Raw genomic sequence first — 20,588 nt, forward strand, 5'->3', positions numbered from 1 at the left:
CATGAATATAACTATACTCATAGCTATGCATACCATACACATGCATGCCAATACAACAAAGTTGTTTCTTTTTGATTTTTTGTTGTTCCAATTTATTGTACATTTAATTCAATTTCAAAGTATATTTGTGTGTGTGTGTATGTGTGTGTGTGTACATGCAATTGTGTAGATAAACACATTATCTTAAATGTATGAATGTGGGCACATATTTGTGTGTGTTGTATGGAAACAAGCATATGTGCATTGTGGAACAACATGATGGTGCCCTCATCCTTTACGATGGACTATTTGCATTATTACAGTGAGGTGGGGCATGCTTGATCATGCTACATTCTGTGCATGGTTACAAATACTAGCCATCATTTAAGGGAATTGGTTAAAAATTATTATTGGCTAAGATAAGAAAAAACTGGATCAAATTTCAAGTAGAGGATAACTCAATGAATTAAATAGAAAAAAGGTATTTTAAGATGTAATATGTTTATAAAAATTTAAAGTCTTAAGTATGTCATGAAAGATTGAATACATTCTGTATTCGACCTGGGGAAGTAGTTTAAGATATAAAAATATGGAACATTAAAGCTAAATAAGATTTGAATATAAATAAACTTTATATGAGGTCTAAGATAAAATGGTTTAAGGTATGGAAATATAAACAGAATATTTAGGGAAAAAAGGAAATATATGAAAGGCAACTTCACTTAGATAAAGTTTCTTTTTCTTTCTTTTTTTTTTTTTTTTTTGATTTTTCGAGACAGGGTTTCTCTATGTAGCTTTGGGCCTTTTCCTGGAACTCACTTGGTAGTCAAGGCTGGCCTCGAATTCACAGAGATCTGCCTGCCTCTGCCTCCCGAGTGCTGGGATTAAAGGCGTGTGCCACCTCCGCCCGGCCCACTTAGATAAAGTTTATAATGAAGCAGAAAGCTAGCTTTCTGACTTTGGAAGGAGGATCTACCTAAAGGTTTCCATTGTGACCACAGAGGTTCATGGAAATGGCACCTTGGTTTCCAGTCACTTTTGGGTGAGGTATGAAGCAGGGATGAAATAGCTATACCATGTGACATCAGCACATGGACATTCTACTGTCTCCTGGAGAGCCCTGGCATTCCATGTGATGTCACCAGTGTTGTGGCAACACCAACTGTCATTGGGGCATTTGTGCAGTGTCTCGTGTTTCACCTACAGACATGCTGACTAGACTGAACAGGATTCTTAGGAGACAGGATAGCGAGCAAAGGGAGATCAGAGGGAGTCAGAAGGAAGATGGCCTTCAGTCTCAATGTCACTCATCAAGAAAAAAATGGTCCTGGGGAAAGCACAGTGAGTCCTGGGAAAGGGAAGGGGAGCTTCCTGAAAGAGGAAGGCTTCAGCTGATCCTTTCAGGAGTGGGGCTCAGGAGGGGAGAGTTTCTGAGAAGCAATGGGCCTATCCTGGTCCTCTGAGTTCTTCAAGCGCAGACCCAGAGTTGAGGATTTTCCATGGTTAGTTTGACAGAGAGCCAGGGATGGTCAAGGCTGAAGCTGCTCTGTTGAGGGCCCTCTGCTTTCACTCTGAGTGGGAAGGAAGCACAGAGGGACTAAAGAGGTTTCAGTTCCAGCCCTGCACTTCACCCACACTGGATTTCTTTTGGTGTGTGTCACTAATAGCAGGGAGAGTAAAGTCCTCTGGCCAGAGCTAGAGAGTCTCACATTTTAAATAACAACCACTGGCAGGGCAGGATCCACCAAATATTGCTGCATGTCAGTGACCCCTAAGGTTTCTGAGTTCCTGCCCTCTCACTAGCCAGTCCTCTTTCCTCTACCTTGAGTACAGGACTGGGACATGACTCTTCCTGTAAGTATTTGTTCTTGGTGACTGAAAGCTCACCTGGGGATGCCCAGTCCTTAGGTAGTTTCAGTCATACCTTTCAATGGCTGATAACCCCTCTGCTAATATCATGATGGTTGGAATGTATTTTGCATCATTTCCTATATGACTCATCATTGTTCCGACAAAACCCCATAATCCTTCACCATTCCCATACATTGTAACTGCCCATTGGATCTTCTCTAATGTGCTTGTTCACTTCATGGAACTGATCTTCCTTCCCCATTGTCCTTAGCTAATTTCTTAGCATCCTTAATTTCTCATCTTATTAGCTGGCGATCATCAGGATGAACAGCCATTCCTGGGTGGTGTGTGGAAAGTGAGTCTTGCTCTCCACACATGATGAACTATTGAATTAGAATGAACTAGATTCTAATGAGTCAGAGAGATCATGGGGTGGAAGGAGGAGGGGCTGAAGGCCTTCCCCTGTGTCTCAGGAATGCCTCCAGGAAAGGGCAGCTTGGCTTTTGGTGAATTATTGAAGAGCTTTTTATCAGATAGGTAATGACCATTGGCAGTGGCCCTAACAGTCCATTCTCTGGAAATTCTATTGTACCCTGGAGAGCCTGTGGCATTTCCTGTGAAATCACCAGTGTTGTGGCAATGCCAGCTGCCATTGAGGCATTCACTAAGTGCTAATAGAGTTCACCAATTGACATATTGACATGACTGATCACACTGATTGGCAGAGAAAGCCCTAGTTTCCTAAGAAGGAGGTGAGGCTAGAAATGAACCTTCTAGTAATGGGGTCCCGTAGATGTGATCATGAAGCAATGGGCCTATGCTGCTTATCCGGGTTCCTAAAGAGCAGATCCAAGGTGGAGGATTTCTGATGGTTAGTTGGCAGAGGGCCAGGATTGGTCAAGGCTGCAGCTGCTGTGCAGGAACCTCCTTCAGTTCATTCTGCATGGCAAAAAAATGCAACAGGAGGCCCAGAACCACTAATGCAGGATCAGAATAGGATGTTGTTGCACTTTATATCTGATATAAATAGGAAGAAGGGAAACCTTCCATACATGTACCCAGGTCTGAAACATTCAGTTCATTTTAGTCGTGGACACAGGTTATCACGGCTGGGAGGTGAAAACCACTAGGCTGGACTTTTTTGCATCACATCAGGTATGAGATGACAATTTCAAAACAACATGGCCGGCCTTGCTTATGTCTTTCAGACCCAGGGGGGTTTCAGTAAGGCCTGAGTCATATATCTAGCCATAATGATTGGAGACAGACACACGGCTTATGGGGCACAGCTTAAGGAGAGCTGTTCTGATCTTTAAGGGCTTCACTGGGTTCCATGCTTTTCCTCTTCTTCAGGCCTCCTCTTGGGACTCCACATGATCTTCTTAGCTTATGCCATTTATCTGTACAAATTCACATGTGGTTATGTACCTACAGGGACTGCTAGGAAGGCATCATCCACACCCTTCTTCCTCACTGAGCAGGAGCAGCAGCTGAACCAGGTGGAAAAACTGAAACTTCAGTTACAGATGATGACCAATGACAGGAATGAACTGTGTGAATTCCTGGCCCATTACAACAATGAGTTGAACAACAGGTATTCATCATGCCCTGTTCTCTAGTGAATGTCTTTACCCAACTGTGTCAATTCCAGCAGTCCTTGGGTCACTGGAAGCTGCACCTGCAGGGTGACCTGCACAAACAAATTTTCCTGAATGCATCTGAGAGGCAGAACTGAAGCCTGTAGTAGTGAGATGGGACACAGGCTGTTCTGATTCCTCCTAATGAAATCCACAGCCTGTGGCCTGAATCACAATCCACAGAGAGGCGCAGTATGGTATAAGATCACAACATGCATTTCAAGAGACCTTGACAGTGTTGGCTTGTAGGAGATGCTGGGTGCTCTGAGTTTAACCTGAGTCTCTGTATTTGACAAGATATTTTTGCTTGTTGCTCTGGGAGTAGCTTGAAGGGCCTGGTGGTTCTACTTGGTCCTTCTGTGTGTGACTGGAAGGCCTCGTGTCCATCTCTGCTCCTCTCTGGTCTTGTTCCTTATACTGTGAGACAATGCAACCTATCTACATTTCTTGTCATCCTAATTGTGTGTGGGTTTGTGTGTGTGTGAATTGCTCTCTAAGGATCCCAAACATCACAATCATGGCAGTGGCATGTTTTGCCCTTTTCAGTTCCCTCTCCCTTGATTAACCATTAGATTACATTCCTAAATTTAGTCCCCCATTTCATTCCCTTTTGTGGACACTGACTCATTCTTGAAAATAAACACCAAATCCAACAATCAAAATTCATTAGCTGCCTACACTTGTCAACCTGTCCAATCAGATCTCAGCAACTCACCCTAGCACAGACTCAAACTTTGTATTTCAAATCTCACTGCTGAAAAAAGCCTGCTGCATGTTGTCTGCCTTTGCCTGATCCAGCGGCAGGCTCCCAATGCCATGCTTGCCCTGCGGGGAAATGCATCTCTTTGTGCTGAGGATTTGTTATCTCAGTGTGTTCTGTACTGTCTTTGAGAGGCTCCCTTACAGTGTGTGTGTGTGTGTGTGTGTGTGTGTGTGCGCGCGCGTGCGCGTGCGCACGTGTGCGTGCTTTTGTGTGTTCCTTCAGATCTTGTGAGTTAGAGATTGATAGTAGGCCTGAGGATTTGCCTGTTTCAAACACTTCAGGTGATATAAGTGCTGAGACAAGGGAGCTCCACTTTGAGTGTTGGGCTCACCCTGGTCCCTCACTGGAATCCCCTTGTGAGTTTATAAAGCCATCCGCATGGAGTGCCTCCTCCATGGCAATACTGATGATGAGATCTGGGTATCCTTTTAAGGACAAAGCATTTCTGTTCTTACAACAGTGAAAATGTAATCACAGATTTCAGGTAGGCCCAAGGTGGTGGACCTTCTTAGAGAGCTAGTCTACCTCTCCAGGCCTACTGAGGGAGCTCATGTAGCCCTGTCTCCCTCCCTGCTGACACCCAGCCTTTCCTGGCCCTGGGGCAGGGTAGCAAGTCTAATGCACGTCAGGAGGTCCCAGTACATAGGATTCAGGGTGTGACATCCAGTAGGCTAGGGTAGTGCAAAATACAACCTTAATTCATGGGGCCACTGAGGCCTGAGTTCACAGGGCTCTTCGCTCCTGGGGCTATGCCCTACAACAGGCTGAATTCAGAGCATGAGATGCAAAACACAGAGCATAAGAAGGATATGTCAGATGTGAAGAATTTACCCAAGGAGATTAGTGAGGCTTTGTACAAGTGCACAGAGCTGAGTGAGAAGACAAAAATCTACCAGTTAGTGCCAGACTTGGGTGGACTCCAGAACTTGTTAAGGACTGCTTCTTGTTGTCTGAAGTTTCTCCAGTCCTGCCCGACACCCCTGTCAGAAGGAATCTGTCCCACCTGCCTCCTACAGCCAAATGGCCCAAATAAACACACTGAGGCTCACATTGCTTACAAACTGTATGGCCAATGGCTTAAGTTTCAGGCTAGCTAGCTCTATCACCTTAAATTAACCCAATTCTATTGACCTGTGTTTTTCTACATGGCTGCTGCATTGCCAGGCTGCTGGCATGTTGCTCCTTGGGTGGTAGCTGGCATCTTCTCCACCTCTGCCTTTCTTCTCTGTCTCTCCTGAATTTACCTGCCTGGCTCCTTCTTGCCTTGCCATAGGACAAAGCACCTTATTTATTAACCAATGGGAGCAATACATATTCACGTCATACAGAAACACATCCCACAGCATCTTCTTCCTTCTCGACCTTTGAACCAAAGTGAGGGTGGTAGTTCTGGTCAGTTTACCTCTTAGCAAGCAGCCTGCCTTATCGCTCTTGGATTTGTGCCTCCAAGACTGAGTTCTCACAAGTATGAAGAGACTGAGAGCCCCTCCCAACATTTTCCTGTCATCTTCTGGAACTTCTAGACAGAAAACATGGTTTGCACCATGGTTTCTGTGGATCTGGCAGGAGCTTACAGAGCTGATTTCTATGAGACACATGGATGGAATGTATTCCCGATGTGTCTTCTGTCTCCCTCAGAGCATGGTTTCCCTCTACCTGCTCATGTTTTCCCATTACTGTGAACAGTTAAGCACCAGGATGTGTGTGTGGGAGGTAGCAGATCCAGCCTTCAGAGGTACATGGACCCGGTTTGCTGTCAGGGTCTCCAGAAGTAGTGTAAATCTTTCTGGAATTGGGCTATTCTTTGGCTTTGGCCTGCACCTGAGTGATGCTGGCATGGCTAATGTGGGATCCAGTGCAGGGCTGTTGGGAATGGGTCATGGGACCTTGCAGCAATCATGGTATTGGGAGGCAGGAGTGGCAGATGGAGGTGGAGCTCATCATTTTTGGTGATATTTCAGCACCCTCTGCAGTCAGCACCTGAGTGAACAGACTCAGCTGAAAGAAAAAGTGAGAATGTTGCTAGAGGACAAGAAAAAGCTGGAGGGAGAGCAGATTTTACTACAAGAGTCCTGTGAGGAGGCAAAGAGGCTCTGTGAAGAGGCTCATGAGAAGATCTACAACCTCTGGACAAGGCAGCTTCAGGTAGGTTGAAGCAGCAGGGCCATCCTGGCCACCAGTCTGACCATACACACACATACACACATACACATGTAACCTTCTACTCACTTATCCAACTGGCCCATCCCATTCAATAGTTTGCTTCTGTGATTATTCACAAGTCTTTCTGGGAGTTAGCCTCTTAGAGCAAGCAAATCCTACTGCTCTGAGAGAAGCTGCAGTCCATTGAGGGAGACGAATAAGTCACATATCATTCACCTGTATGTCAGTATGTAAGGAGCCGTGCTATGATGGTATCCACAGAGATCTGAGTGAGTAAGGTCAAGGGTCTGGGTCTCATTTGCTTGGCAGCGGTCATGTGTGATCAAAGCAGAAACAGCATGCAAGGAACAACACCCTCTGAAAAAGCCAAATGACTGGGACACACAGACATCATTTTGGGTGTCATGTGGCATTTTACCCTCTTGTTCCCAGACTGCCATGGTGTTCTTTTAACCTGGCCAAGCTCTTGCTTCACAGTGACAGAATCTAAATTAACAGCTTGTTAGTACTGTTTGCTCTGAGTGGCATTGGCCAGTTTTCCCATCCTGGATCTTACATTCAGATGCTCACTAGATGACCAGGGATATGGCAAGGGCTTATGAAAGGCAGGGGTCAGGGTGGCAGATTTGAGCCAACTGCATCAACATAGCCTGCAGAGACACAGCATGTTTCTCCAGGCAATTTTAATCCAAAATGAGGCAGAACTGTGGGACTCACTTATAACAGCTAGTGTGAGGAGTCTAAAACAATCTTGCAATGTCATCCTCTTCCAGTGTGATGTCCTCCTCACTGCGTTCTGATCACTGATGATTTGAGGGATTTGTGTCTGTGTGTGAATATGCCTGTGTGAGGGCGCATACATCTGTGCGTGTTTTGGAAGGTCGATGATGACATCGAGTGTCCTCTGTGGCTTTCTCCCTTATTCCCTTCAGCCCATGTCTCTAACTGAACCTGAAAATTTCTGTTCTGGCTAAGCTGGATAGCCACAGATCTTTGGATGTCCTGTCTCCTCACAGTAGAGCATCCTGTCTTTTTCTGTCATATCATTGTTAAATGGTTCTTTTGGTCAAAAAGAGAACTGACTTGTTGGTTTCTCTTAATTTTTAAACATTTTTTTTACTTTGGAATTAATGTATCTTATAATAAATAACAAAAATCAAACAATGGAGCTACTTTATAAATAAAAAGTAGACTCCTTTTCTTTCACACCATAGAGGTAACTTCCCAGGTAAGATCTGTTTTGTCTACTAGCTTCAGAACATGAAACCTGATATTTTGAAGCTCACTCTTAGGACAGAGTCCAACTCATAGTTGTATAGAGTGCTGCATTTTAGAAAGTGCTGTGGATGATCTAAGTAGCCTTCCACTGACTGGCCTGGGGCGGTTTTCATATAATGTGCACTGTAATCTGGTCAAAATTTGTTGGGTAATGACAATGGGTGACTTCTAGTCTCTGGTGCTGTCAATGTCTTCTGTGGAGGAGTCTGGGTAAGTTTAGTGAGGAGACTATGATGGGTCAACTTAAATCTGTCATCGGGAGGCTTCATGTCCCGCCCTCTTCCCCCAGCACTTGGTTTTGTGTGGTCCAACTAAGTTGTGCAGAGGTTGTTACTTCTCTGTACCATCAGTGAGTCTGGTGATAAGAACTTCCCTGGGAAGGGAAATAAGTTCAGGCCAGGGCAGAAGAGCTTGGCTGGGTATAAAAGGCTTGTAGACAGCAGGGAGGACCCACTACCTCCCCCTGGAGTAGAAAAGGTGCTGCAACATTCTAGTCTTCTACCTTGCCTTTCTGGATTCAAGAAAGGGGTGTGTGTGTGTGTGTGTGTGTGTGTGTGTGTGTGTGTGTGTGTGTATGTGTGTGTGTGTTGTCTCTATGTGTATCTTTGCTGAATGAGAATGTGTGTTTGAGCATCTATGTGTATGTTCACTCTCTCACGAAACAATGGAACATCTTTAAGAATGATGGAGATGGATTTCAATGAGAAAGTACTGTGCCTAATCTGGTTAGTACCACTTTGCCTCCGTCAAAGAACAGATGGAGTTGCCCATCCTTCTGCATGCCCATACAGCTAACTACAACCAAAGGCCACATAACTGATGCAAGCTAAAAGTTTTTCAGGTATTTGTAGAGGCAGAATTATTTATCTGCAAAGAAATCCTCTGGAGAAAAACAAAGTAATGGGGTCCATGAAGGTGAGAGAGCGGCTACTGAGAGGCAGGAAATGCAGGAAAGGTTTGTGTCCCTCTCTGCTCTGGGTGAAAGGTGGCTGGTGACTGATGACTTCCCTGCATCCTGTTTTGTTTTTCTCCTCATCGCTTGCTGCCATTTTCCTTTTAGCTTTGCCTAACCTTGGTTCAGCTAACCTTGTCCTTGTATCTTGGCCTGGACTTTATTCTCAGAGAAATTCTGAAATGCAGAGAGCCATGTGGCTGCATCCCAGCCCAGCAGAAGTCCCACAGCTCTGCTGAGGTGTGAGGAGTGGCTGTCTCAGGGCACTGTTTAGGCTCACCATACTCTCAAGTACCCACTCCATGTTGTGTCTGCAGCACTCAGAAACTGCTTTTATTCCAAACTTCTTCATCCTGAGTTAAAATCAGCCTGATGGAGAGGTGGGAGAAATGAGATCTCTCAGACATTGCTAGTAGTGTAAAATGGTGCAGTCCTGTTAGAAGCTATGTGCAATTATTCAGAAAGTGGAACTGCAGACTTCGGGTGGAGCATTGATTCCAGAATGGAAAGTGGTGTCCACAGAGAATAGGGGACAACAGGATAGAGCAGAACTAATCACCACAGCTCAACTACAAACTATTCAGATACCCATCACTGATGAGTGCAAACATACAATGTGGTCCATGGGTTATTGTTAAGTATGGAATAATATAAGAAGTCATTTTGCCATGAGTTAGTCAAACTTCTGTTACTCAAAGAAATCCCTGACACAATCAACTTACTTGGAGGAAAATTTAAAATAGACTCCGGATTGTAGAGATTTTCTAGTTTTCTGAGCTCATTCCTTTGGGCCTAAATGGAGGCAACCTGTGGTATAGAGAGCTTCTTTAGGAGGAAGCTGCCCTCCTTGGAGGCACTGGGAAGCACTGAGTGAGAGCAAGGGGCTGGTCCACTGCCATCCAGTGGTCCTGGGCTGGGGAACTAAGCCTTCAATTCATAGAATGGTAAACTTGCTAGGAGAGCTCAGATTACAGATCAAGGAACTCTGGTGTTCACCTGTCTGTGTACAGGTTTTCAAGGCAAGCACTGCATTGACTTATCTACCCACTGAGTTCTTCTCCCAGGTCAACAGGAATGCACATGTTATACAGACACACAAGCAGGCTGTACATCTGCACATATAAGCTAAAAATAAACTGAAAATTTATCAAAACTGTGTAAAAGTACACAATCTTCTCCACATCCCTGTGCTCAGAGCATCCTGTGTTTCCTGCCTCCAGGCAGGAATATGGGTAGAGAGTGTGTAGGTTAATGAAAGGTAACTTTGTTCTCCATAGTATCCCAGGTGATCTCTTCTTACATAAGAGTTATCTGGGAAACTAAGTGTGGATGGAATGTAATGTGCTTGTATGTGCGTATCCATATACATGTGTGTGTTAGAGAGAGAGAGAGAGAGAGAGAGAGAGAGAGAGAGAGAGAGAGAGAGAGAGAGAGAGAGAGAGAGAATGCATGTTTCTGTACATGGTGAGGACGACCTCCCCTAAAAACACAATCTTCTAATGAACAGGAACATCAAAGACTTGAGGAAAATCTTCAGTCCCTGATGAAGCAGAAGGAGCTGTTCACCCGGCAAAGGGACTTGGCAGTAAAGCTGCAGCATCACTTCACTGTGTCCCAGATGAGGTAGGAGCCCAGGCTTCCAGAAGCAGGTGGATCCAAGTGGGTCCGCTGTACCTAGATCTCCGTCCTCTTTGAGTTTTGTCAATTGGCAAAGCTGCCAGCCACCCCAGGGAAAGAACCCCTCAGAGTGTCTTTGCTGGCTCGGTCAACAGGAATTATGACCAGAAAACAATATGCTCTCTCCTTGGTCTTATGGGGACTGTGTCCCCTTCTTCCTTCCTGAGACCTCTAGTATGTTCTGCGTATCTCATCTCTTAGATTAGCTCTCCCCACAAATATTCCAATGGCAGCCAGAAACTTAGAAAGGAGGATCATTGATCATGAAGGAAAGTCTGTCCCCTGCATCTTTTTCATCAGGAACATCACGTTTAGAGATAAGTGTCCACCTTTTGCAAATCTGCATAAAAGCACACTCCTGCTGATTGCAGGCTCTCTGCAATGTTTATCAGTTTCTCATGAGAAGATTTACTCTTGGTCATAAACAGAGTAGGAGCTGACATGTTAATCCCATGCAGGGTTCTAAGCTGTAGGAATAAACAGAGCCTTCTTTGCATTGCTGTGTAGGCTCCACTAGAGGGCAGGCAGAGAGTTTTCCAGGAGGTTCGCATTCACCTGGTATCTAATCAAGGCCAGGGATATCTTTCCTGAACTGTGCCTAAGACTTTAACATACTACAGTCTTTGGACTGTTGGAGAAATACGCTGTTTTATTCTAATCCAGCACAGTATGTACTTACCAGTCCAACTTCCAGCAGTTTTTAAAAGCTGAGAAAAAAATCCTGCCCAGGTGCTCTCTGACCCTTTTCCTTTGGGAAGCAAGGAATGAACTCAGGTGAAAGGTAATGCTTGATTGTCTAGCTGAGTAGAGCTGGTGGGGGCTCAAAAGCTGACATGGCAGGTCCCCACCAGGCTTGTGCCCCAGCTGCCTTCCTCCCCTAGGTTTGAAAACCTCCAGCAGGAACTGGAGCAGACCACAGCCCAGGAAGAGAGCCTCCTGCAGATGGAGCTGCTGGTGCAGAAACACTATGTTCCAGGCAAGTAAGCCACCATTGAGCCCCATCCCCAGCAGCCAGGGTATTCATGGGGTGTGTTTTTTTCCTTAAATTTTGTTTACTAGGAATCAATAGGCCCTGATTTTCTTGACAGTGGCACAGCAAAACTGATTCTGAATATTTTCTTTGCTGATTTTCCCTAACAGCACCTCTTATGAAAACTGAAAAGGCTGGAAGAAGCCAGAGACACCTTGAAGGCATGGCATTCTACACTCCAGGTTCACGGCCTCCTCAGAAAATGCCACCTCTTTTCAGCTGTGAACTCACTAGTGAGGCAAATATCAACCTGCCATCAGGCCATCCAGCCACAATCTGATCCACATCTGTGGCTCACTATTCCCAGAGAAAAGATTGTATAACAAATAGTCTGAGATTCAGAGGGCACAACACAAATTACTAAGAACCCTGACATCCATCAGCATGTGGCCCCAGTGAGGGGCAAAACAACATGGAAGAGGACATGTGGGTGAGCAAGAGTTCTTCTGTCAGCTTCCTATCAAGGGCTTTGACAAGCTGACCCCATATGTGATGGGAAATCTGACAAGGAAGACTGTGTTAACATCACACTGCCATCCAGACAGACCACACCCAAAAGCATAAGATTCTCTCTAGTGCAATGCTGAAGCTGACTTGTGCAAGCTGACTTGAAGCCACGTCATGTGCAAGTTATGCTGAAGATAACTCACTGCAGAGAATAAGCTAGTTCCTCACCTCATTTGCTCTCCCATAATGAAATTCCAAGTGATCCTGAAATTTGCTTAATTTTTTTGTTTATATGTTGGGATATTTATGCTTTGGATTTTGGTTTTCTTCATTTTGGTTTAAGGTTTTGTTAATTTTTGTTATTTCTTATATTCTTGTCACTGTTTTAATAGTTTCCTAAGGCTATACATTATATATAAGGACTGCTGTTTTGAAAGCCCCCATTGAGTAAAATGAATGTATTTTTATGAATAAAATGCAATTTCAAACTTCACTCTGAGACTCTTCTTTAGGCAGGTGAGGTTTCACGCTCCTGTAAACCCTGAACTCACAGGCTTTGATGTATCTCAGTAAGTTTCAGGAATCTTGAGATGCACAAGGATTTCCCAGCCATGGGACTCAGAGCTATTGTCAGGCCCAAACTACTCTAAAAATTCTATACCTGTCTGGTGCATTGGTCAGGGTTTTATGGGGTAACAGAATGAATTCCTATATATACAAAAGGCTATGTTTTAGAATGACTTAGAGGCTGGGGTCCAACTAATTGAACATTGGCTGGCTATAATGGCAAAATCCTCGAATCCACTACTTGCTCAGTCCACTATGCTTGATGTCTCAGCCCATCAGCAGTATAGTCTGGAATCCAGGAAGTTGGCTCCAATGCCAGTGAAGGCATGGACTTGCTAGCAAGGTGAGAGCAAGCAGCTAAAGAGCAAAACTCCCTTCTTCCATTTCTTTATATGGGCTTCCAGCACAAGGCCTGGCTGAGATTACAAGTGGGGTTTTGGAGCTCAAAACATCTGAGTAATAGGTTTTTCTTTCCTCATCAATATCCAGATTAACAGAATGTCTTTCTAATGCAAAGATCAGGACTACATGTTTATCTTCTCTCTTCAAATTAAGCAAAAATACCTCACAGGCATGCCCTCCATTTTGGGGTTTGAATGAATTTCAGATGTAATAAATTTGACAAACAAAAATAGCTCTCACAATTGCACCCTTGTCAACTTGACACACAATTATATCTTTTGATGTCATGATTAATTTCCAAATGTAAAACAATAACCAGGACTTAATAATGCATAAACAAGATATAATTACTCCAAGTACAACATGAACACACTATGTATTAGACCAGCTCAAAATTATGCCTAACATGATTTAATTATCCCTTGTAGTTGGAGTTTTCCTGTGTCCACTAAGCTCCTCCAGCAGCTCAGACACAATTAAACACACAGAGACTCATATTACTTATAAACTCTATGGCCGTGGCAGGCTTCTTGCTATCTAGTTCTTATATCTTAAATTAACCCATTTCTATTAATCTATTAGTTGCCATGTGGCTTGTGGTTTACTGGTACTTTACATCTTACTTCTCATGGTGGCAGTGGCTTCTCCTGACTCAGCCTTCCATTCCCAGCATTCTCCTCCAACTAGAGTTTTTTTTTTTGTTTTTTTTTTTTTTTTTTTTATCAATCACTCAGAGCAACACACTCACAGCATACAGAAAGTCATCCCCAGCAATCCCTGTACAACTGCAAACACATTATAAAGTTAGAATAAGTGGCAATGTCCCTGGAGGGACATTCTTTTAGTATCTCAAATTTAAATATGGTAACCATCAATATTCTCCCTCTTTTGCAATAAATTTTGTTTTATTTATTTATTTTTGTTTTTACATCCTAACCAAAATTTCCCCTCCATCCTCTCCTCTCAGTCCTTCCCCCAACCTCTACTCTTCCTGCTCCCCATCCATTCCTCCTTCTCTTTTTTCTCTTCAGAAATGGACAGACTTCCCGTGCATATCTGCCTGCCATATTATATCAAGTTGTGGTGAGACTAGGCATGACTTCTTACATTAAGGCAGGACATAGCAATTCAGTAGGAGGAATGGGTCCCAAAAGCAGGTATTAGAGACAATCCCTGCTCCCACTGTTAGGAATCTCACAAGAAGATCAAGTTATACAACTGTAAAATATATGCATAGAGCCTAGGTCAGTCCCATGCATACTCCCTGGTTGGTGGTTCAGTCTCTCAGTCACTATGAGCCTAGGTTATTTAGTTCTGTGGGATGCTTGTGGGGCTCCTGGCCCCACTAGCTCCTACAAATATTTAATTGTTTATTCATTATTTTATGTGCATTGGTGTTTTGCCTTCATGTATGCCTGTAGGAGGGTGTCGAAACCTCTGGTCCTGGAGTTACAAACAGTTGTGAGCTACATGAGATTTTTCATTATTTTTAAAAATTAGGTATTTCATATGATGAGTGTATCGATATTTTCTGATTGGAATTTAAAATAATAACATCTATCTATTTACTTATTTAGAGATGAAATAAATACATACATACGATAGAGAGAGAATGAACATAGAATACACATCATGCCATTTTGGCTTTCTGTTCATATGGAGGTCAATGAACAAATTAGGAGGAGTCAGCTCTTTACTTCCACCCAACTAGCCATCTCATTGACCCTTCCCTGGTCCTTTTCATGATCAACTCGTGGCTTTCTGCCTTAGAGGGTTTTCTTGTGGTTCTGAAAGTTAGAGAATATTTTAATATTAAAGGGCATCGTGAAAAATTTGTGCAGAATTTTGTTTCAAATGAATGATACTGATAATAAACATAACAGGCACTCAGAGGTGAAGGCAGGAAAGAGCTGACACATCAAGCCAGCCGCTCGGAAAGTTCTGCTGCCTCCTTGGCTGGTGTCTGGAAGTTGGGATTTCAGTTTATCTTTATATTTATATACACATGTATATGCAGTTAGATATGGTTGTACACATTAGGTATATCATATAGATACTTATAAAAATATGCACATAACTATCCTCATAGTTCTGCATACAACATGCATATCATACACATGCATACCAATGCCACAAAGGCTGTTTGTTTCTTTTTAATTTCTTGTTATGCCAATTTATAATACATCTAATTTAATTTCAAAGTATAATTCTGAGTGTGTGTGCGTGTACATGCAAAGGTGTAGACACATACATGTTTTTAAATGTATGAATGTGGGCACATATTTGTGTGTGTTGTATGAAAACAAGCATGTGTGTATTGTGGCACAACACTGATGGTGCCCTCATTCTTTACAATGGGGTAGTGGCATTATTACAGTGGGGTGGGGCATGCTTGATCATGCTTCACTCTGTGCATGGAACTTCCATGCTTCTAGATCACTGATGTTGTCTAAGATGTTACTAACAACGTGTAGATGTTTCAGGATCTTTCTTAGATGGAGTTCTACAATCTATGTCACATGTTAAGTCCCTCAGATACCATTTGACACCAAGCACATGGAAGTTTTCAGTTTCTCCTTCCTCCTCCACTGCTCTTTCAGATTACAGTAAATCACCCCCATCAAGTAAGTTTAACAATGCTTACTGGCAATCCAGAACTTGGTGAAGAGCAAGAAATTGTGGGTTCCCAGGTTCCAATGATGCTGACAGGAAGACTTCCAGGTGGGCTGTTCCTACTGCAACTGTTGCCACAGGCATCCAGGCTGAGACAGCAAAGGGACATCTCTGCTGGGCAACTGTATAACTTCTCTTCTTCCATACCGCTGGTGTAGACAGAAAAATTATTTCAAGTTCTGTGATTAGATAGCTGGTTTTATTGAGGCCACCCTCCCTAAATCCTGTTTGGCTTTGAGGGTAGCACAATGCTTACACTTCATCTAGAAATCACAGGAAGAATTTCCCCACACTTTTTCTTTTATAACTGAGATTTGATTGGTTAAGGACCAGTAGAAAAAGATGTTAACTCAGCTTTGTTTTCTTTCTTTTTGCATGCTACAGTTCTTAACTGTAGGTTTCCATCTGCAATAAGATAGAGGAATGGAACACTGTGGTACCTTGACTAACTGCTCAGAGAGCTAAGATGCCTCCTTCCCACTACCCTTCAAATGTCGTGTTAGGGCAAGAAAAAAGCATCCATGGTAAAGAAGTGTAGCAGGGTCCTTTGCTGTTGTTCCCTTTGTGGGAGGGGCCAAGTAGACACAGAGTCAAACCTCACAGACTGAGGGAGAAAGTAGAAACAACAAACTCAGTTTATTCAGTTAGAGGCAAGCCATATATACCCTCCACCCTCCATGGAGGGGGAGGTCTGATGAATATGCATCAGCTGGTGTGACATGGATGTGTTTCATTAGTCCAGGTCATCTCCAGATCACGTTTCAGCTGCAGTTGCTAAGACCATTAGGTAGATTCAGGCTGCCTCTCAGAAAGTATCTTTTTTACTTGTTTGGGCAGGCTGGCCCTCCAGCCTGTTAGGAATGAGTCATCCCACAAAGTATAAAACGGAAACCCAACAATAAAGGACCCTGAGTTAGGTCTGAGACCAGCCTTCAGGGATAAACTTTCAGGGAAGGAGAGAGGCATGAAGGCAAAGGATAGTGGGAGATTGGGAAGGGGTATTCTCAGAGTGGGATATCTCCATTATTTTCTACTCCTATTCCCACTTGTGTTTGTTAGAAAGGTGACAACAGCTGAGGCAGAGTCAGCACCTGTCCCAGGACTCCACTTTCCAAATGGGACAGGATGAACTGCTGTTACACTGCTATCCAGTGAGTGACAGCCTCAGAAGTCATCAACTACCATGATGAGAGGAGGTAAAGAAAGCCTCATGGCTTTCTGCTTTCTGGTCAATCCCACATCGAGGTGTGTTTAATGATGGTGAAGGGACAGACTGGAGGGCAAATTTCAAACAGCTCTGTTCCCCAAGCTGCAGGTCCTGCAGATGGCACAATACAAGCGTCATGATGAGAGAATCTTGATGATAAAGTGAGTCTCAGAAATGATGGCGCAGTATTTAAAATGTGTACATACTGACTGAGTCTGCCCCATCCCCATGTCCTTTCTCTTCTCACCAGTGAACTTCTGTAGTAGGAGAAGAAGATTGGACAGGAATTGTCCCCACGCAATGATGATAACTGTAGCCTTCAGGCACCTCTCCTAATTCCAGTCAAAAAACATCTGCATAGCTTGACCACCTTTGAGTTTCCCTGAGCAGAGTGAGGCCTGACCTCTGTTACACTACACAAGGAATCACTGTCATGGTTACATGTGTGCCCTTGACAGATTGGCAGCTCACTCTGTTAAAGTGGCCTGTGATTCACAATGTGAGCAGGAATCAATCTTGTAAGTCAGTGCAGACATTCTTTGTGGGAAGACCTGATCTCACATCAGTGAGTGGACATGACAAGGAGTTTTCTTGAAAGGGATCACAAAGGAATTGTTCATTGTTCCAGGGATTTTCAAGGTAGAAGACAAATGACATTTTGAGAAGTGTTTCCATAGCAAGGACAGGAGGAACACCCTCATAGGGCATGCCATGAATGACATACAGGAGAGGACACCATGTCCACAATGCATAAGAGGCCCCATGAAGATCTGCACAACCCTCATGTGCCTATCAAGGCAGCCTCTAAATCAATAGAGGACCAGCCTCTGCGGTTAAATTAACTGCCTGTGATATGCCTTCATGGGAGCAGACCACAGAAGGAAGGAAAGGCAGCAGGGACCTTGATGGGACTCTATTTTGTTATCTTTACTGAGAAGCAACAATTTGACACATGGTGGCCACAGTCACCAATGCAACAGCAAGGACTCTCCCAAGCACCTCTGTCTCCGACCTACTTCCCCTTTCTATTTGTGTAATATGTAGTTTATTTCAACTGGAGTCTGTGCTGTGTGTTGGTGTCTGTGCCCATTTCCCTTGGAAAGAGCCAATGTTCCTCAGAATATACTTGAGATGTAAGAGAAGAACAATAAATACAGTCCTCTATCAATATCCACATGTTAATTTTATTCAGAATGGCTGAGCATAATCCAAGGCTAATTACAAATACAAAATAGCTTCAGTCAAACCTCCACTCAAAAGTATCCTCCGCTTCAACCCTAAAGAGAAACAGGTACCAACAGTCCCAGAATATCAATGTAACCAGGCTTAACTCTAACACAAAAACTGCCTGGACACAGCCACACCCTGAATGTACTCCAGACTGACATGGCCCCTGAGAAAGCCCATGCTAAGCACCTAAAGTGAAAGTAGACAAGGGTTCAACGTTAAACCATGATGTCAAGAAAGAAGTATTCCAAGGCCTGAGGATGAACCTGATGAAGACCAGGAATAACATCTACATTAGCAAAGGCTTCCCTCACCCAGAAAGGCCAGGGACCAACCCTAGGAATGAAAAGGCCAAAACATGACCTAAAAGAGGCCTTCACCAAAACCTGAAGCTGAAAAAGCTCTGGCCCAGAAGAAAAAAGAGGTATCCCTGGGCCAGTCCATTATATGGAAGAGTCAAGGGCAAAGGAGAAGAAGGAAAAGTAACAAAATGAAATTTATCAAAAAGAAAAAAAAAAGAATGCCCATACCTAACCTTCACCATAAAGAAGGCTGGCCCCGGACGACTTCCCTTCTGGACCAGAGGTGAGTGCCTGGGTCCAACCCGGACCGCATCCCTGGCCACCAACCACTCCTGAGAGGCCTGCCCAACTTGGCACCAGGTTCTGGCCACCGGGCAGCTCCCCTTCTAGCCCCACCGGGAGGGATCCCCATTTCCAAGCCCCCGGCAGCCCCTGCAGTCTCTGCGCCCTGCCCCCACGCCCATCTGCCCAAGACCCCACCCACTTCCTGAGACTTAGAGACCGACCCCCAGCTCCCAGCCTGCCCCCGAAGACTTCCCTTCTGGACCAGAGGTGAGTACCCGGGTCCAACCCGGACCGCATCCCTGGCCACCAGCCACCCCGGGAGGACCTCCCCAGCTTGGCACCGGGTTCTGGCCACCGGGCAGCTCCCCTTCTAGCCCCACTGGGAGGGATCCCCATTTCCAAGCCCCCGGCAGCCCCTGCAGTCTCCGCGCCCTGCCCCCACGCCCATCTGCCCAAGACCCCACCCACTTCCTGAGACTTAGAGACCGGCCCCCAGCTCCCAGCCTGTCCCCGACTGCCATTCTGGACCAGAGCTTGCCCCTGACTTCCCTTCTGGACCAAAGAGTTGGACAAGAGAACTCCCTTTTGGACAAGAGAGAGAGTCTTCCTGAGTCTGTCAGATCTTTGTGAAACAAGTCCACTGATAAGACCAAGAAGGAATCACAAGGAGATGGGCAGACGTCAAAGCAGAAGTACATACAGCAAAATGAAGAGCAATACAGCATCACCAGAACCTAGCTCGCCTCCAACATCTAGACCTGAACACCAAAAATTGGAAGAAGCAGAAGAAAGTAGCCTTATGAGTAACTTCATGAAGAAGGTAGAGGCGTGTGTAGAGGAAAAGACAAGAAAATTGGAAGAACGCTGTAAACAACTAGAGGAAAGGGCAAACAAATTAGAAGAAAACAATAAAGCCCTCCAAGAAAACATTAAAATCCTGGAAGAAAACAATAAAGCACTGAAAGAAAATCATGAAAAAGCAATGAAACAAACAAAGGAAACAGTCCAAGATCTGAAAAGGGAAATTGAAAAAATGAAAAAGACACAAACAGAGGGAATGCTGGAAATAGAAAACCTGAGTAAAAGATCAGGAACTTCGGATGCAAGTATAACCAACAGAATGCAAGAGATGGAAGAGAGGATTTCTGGCATTGAAGATACAGTAGAAGAAATAGTTCCATCAGTCGAAGGAAACACTAAAGCCAACAAAGTCATGAACCAAAATGTCCAAGAAATCTGGGACACCATAAAAAGACCAAACTTACGAATTATAGGGATAGAAGAAGGTGAAGAATACCAACTCAAAGGCACAGAAAATATATTCAACAAAATTATAGAAGAAAACTTTCCCAACTTAAAGAAGGAAATGCCAATGAAGATACAAGAAGCCTATAGAACACCAAACAGACTAGACCCCCAAAAAAAGTCCCCTCGACACATAATAATTAAACAACTAAATGTACAGAATAAAGAAAGAATATTAAGAGCAGCCAAGGAAAAAGGCCAAGTGACCTATAAAGGTAAACCCATCAGAATAACACCCGATTTCTCAATGGAGACTTTGAAAGCCAGAAGGACCTGGTCAGATGTAATCCAGACACTAAGAGACCATGGATGTCAGCCCAGACTAATATACCCAGCAAAACTTTCAATCATCATAGACGGAAGGAACAAGACATTCGAAGACAAAACCAGATTTAAACAATACCTATCCACAAACCCAGCCCTACAGAAAGCACTAGAAGGAAAATTCCAACCGAGGGAAGTCAGATACACACTTGAAAACACAGGCAATAGATAAAGCCACAACAGTAAACCCCAAAGAAGAGAAGTACACACACACTACCACCAAAAATAACAGAGATGAAGAATCACTGGTCATTAATATCCCTTAATATCAACGGACTTAATTCACCTATAAAAAGACATAGACTTACAGAATGGATACGAAAGCAGGACCCATCCTTCTGCTGCATACAAGAAACACATCTCCAATTCAAAGATAGACACTACCTAAGAATAAAAGGCTGGGAAAAGACTTTTCAATCAAATGGTCTTAAGAAACAAGCAGGGGTAGCCATCCTGATATCCAACAAAATAGACTTCAAACTAAAATCAATCGAAAGAGATCAAGAAGGACATTACATC

General features: G+C 43.9%; 1 protein-coding gene and 1 long non-coding RNA gene across 4 annotated transcripts in view; one reads left to right on the top strand and one right to left on the bottom strand.

Moving 5' to 3' along the window:
* Positions 1-518: 518 nt before the first annotated feature.
* The window catches only part of LOC143270549 (uncharacterized), a 40,441-nt gene continuing 20,371 nt past the window's right edge, over positions 519-20,588 (bottom strand). The window contains exons 3-4 of one of the 3 annotated variants that reach the window (XR_013047745.1): positions 15,391-15,568; positions 519-6,228 (exon numbers count right to left, since the gene is read on the bottom strand). This is a non-coding gene — a long non-coding RNA (uncharacterized LOC143270549). Of the gene's footprint in view, positions 6,229-14,050; positions 14,534-15,010; positions 15,569-20,588 lie in introns of those variants that run through there. The other 2 variants (XR_013047744.1, XR_013047743.1) reach the window with 2 other exon arrangements.
* LOC143270543 (disks large homolog 5-like) lies at positions 1,126-12,522 on the top strand. The gene is made up of 6 exons (XM_076560891.1): positions 1,126-1,320; positions 3,265-3,424; positions 6,192-6,375; positions 10,131-10,246; positions 11,182-11,276; positions 11,441-12,522. Exons 1-6 carry the CDS (start codon positions 1,188-1,190, stop codon positions 11,608-11,610), a joined length of 858 nt encoding a protein of 285 aa, XP_076417006.1. The 5' UTR covers positions 1,126-1,187; the 3' UTR covers positions 11,611-12,522.

Source organism: Peromyscus maniculatus, chromosome 23 (assembly GCF_049852395.1).
Source record: "Peromyscus maniculatus bairdii isolate BWxNUB_F1_BW_parent chromosome 23, HU_Pman_BW_mat_3.1, whole genome shotgun sequence".
Taxonomy (NCBI): Eukaryota; Metazoa; Chordata; class Mammalia; order Rodentia; family Cricetidae; genus Peromyscus; species Peromyscus maniculatus.

Excerpts from the sequence above, each read along its gene's own strand:
- LOC143270543 (XM_076560891.1), top strand. The coding sequence starts at position 1,188 with ATGCTGACTAGACTGAACAGGATTCTTAGGAGACAGGATAGCGAGCAA. Across the intron at positions 10,247-11,181 it reads TTCACTGTGTCCCAGATGAG|GTTTGAAAACCTCCAGCAGG; the intron begins GTAGGAGCCCAG and ends TTCCTCCCCTAG. Across the intron at positions 11,277-11,440 it reads GCAGAAACACTATGTTCCAG|CACCTCTTATGAAAACTGAA; the intron begins GCAAGTAAGCCA and ends TTTCCCTAACAG.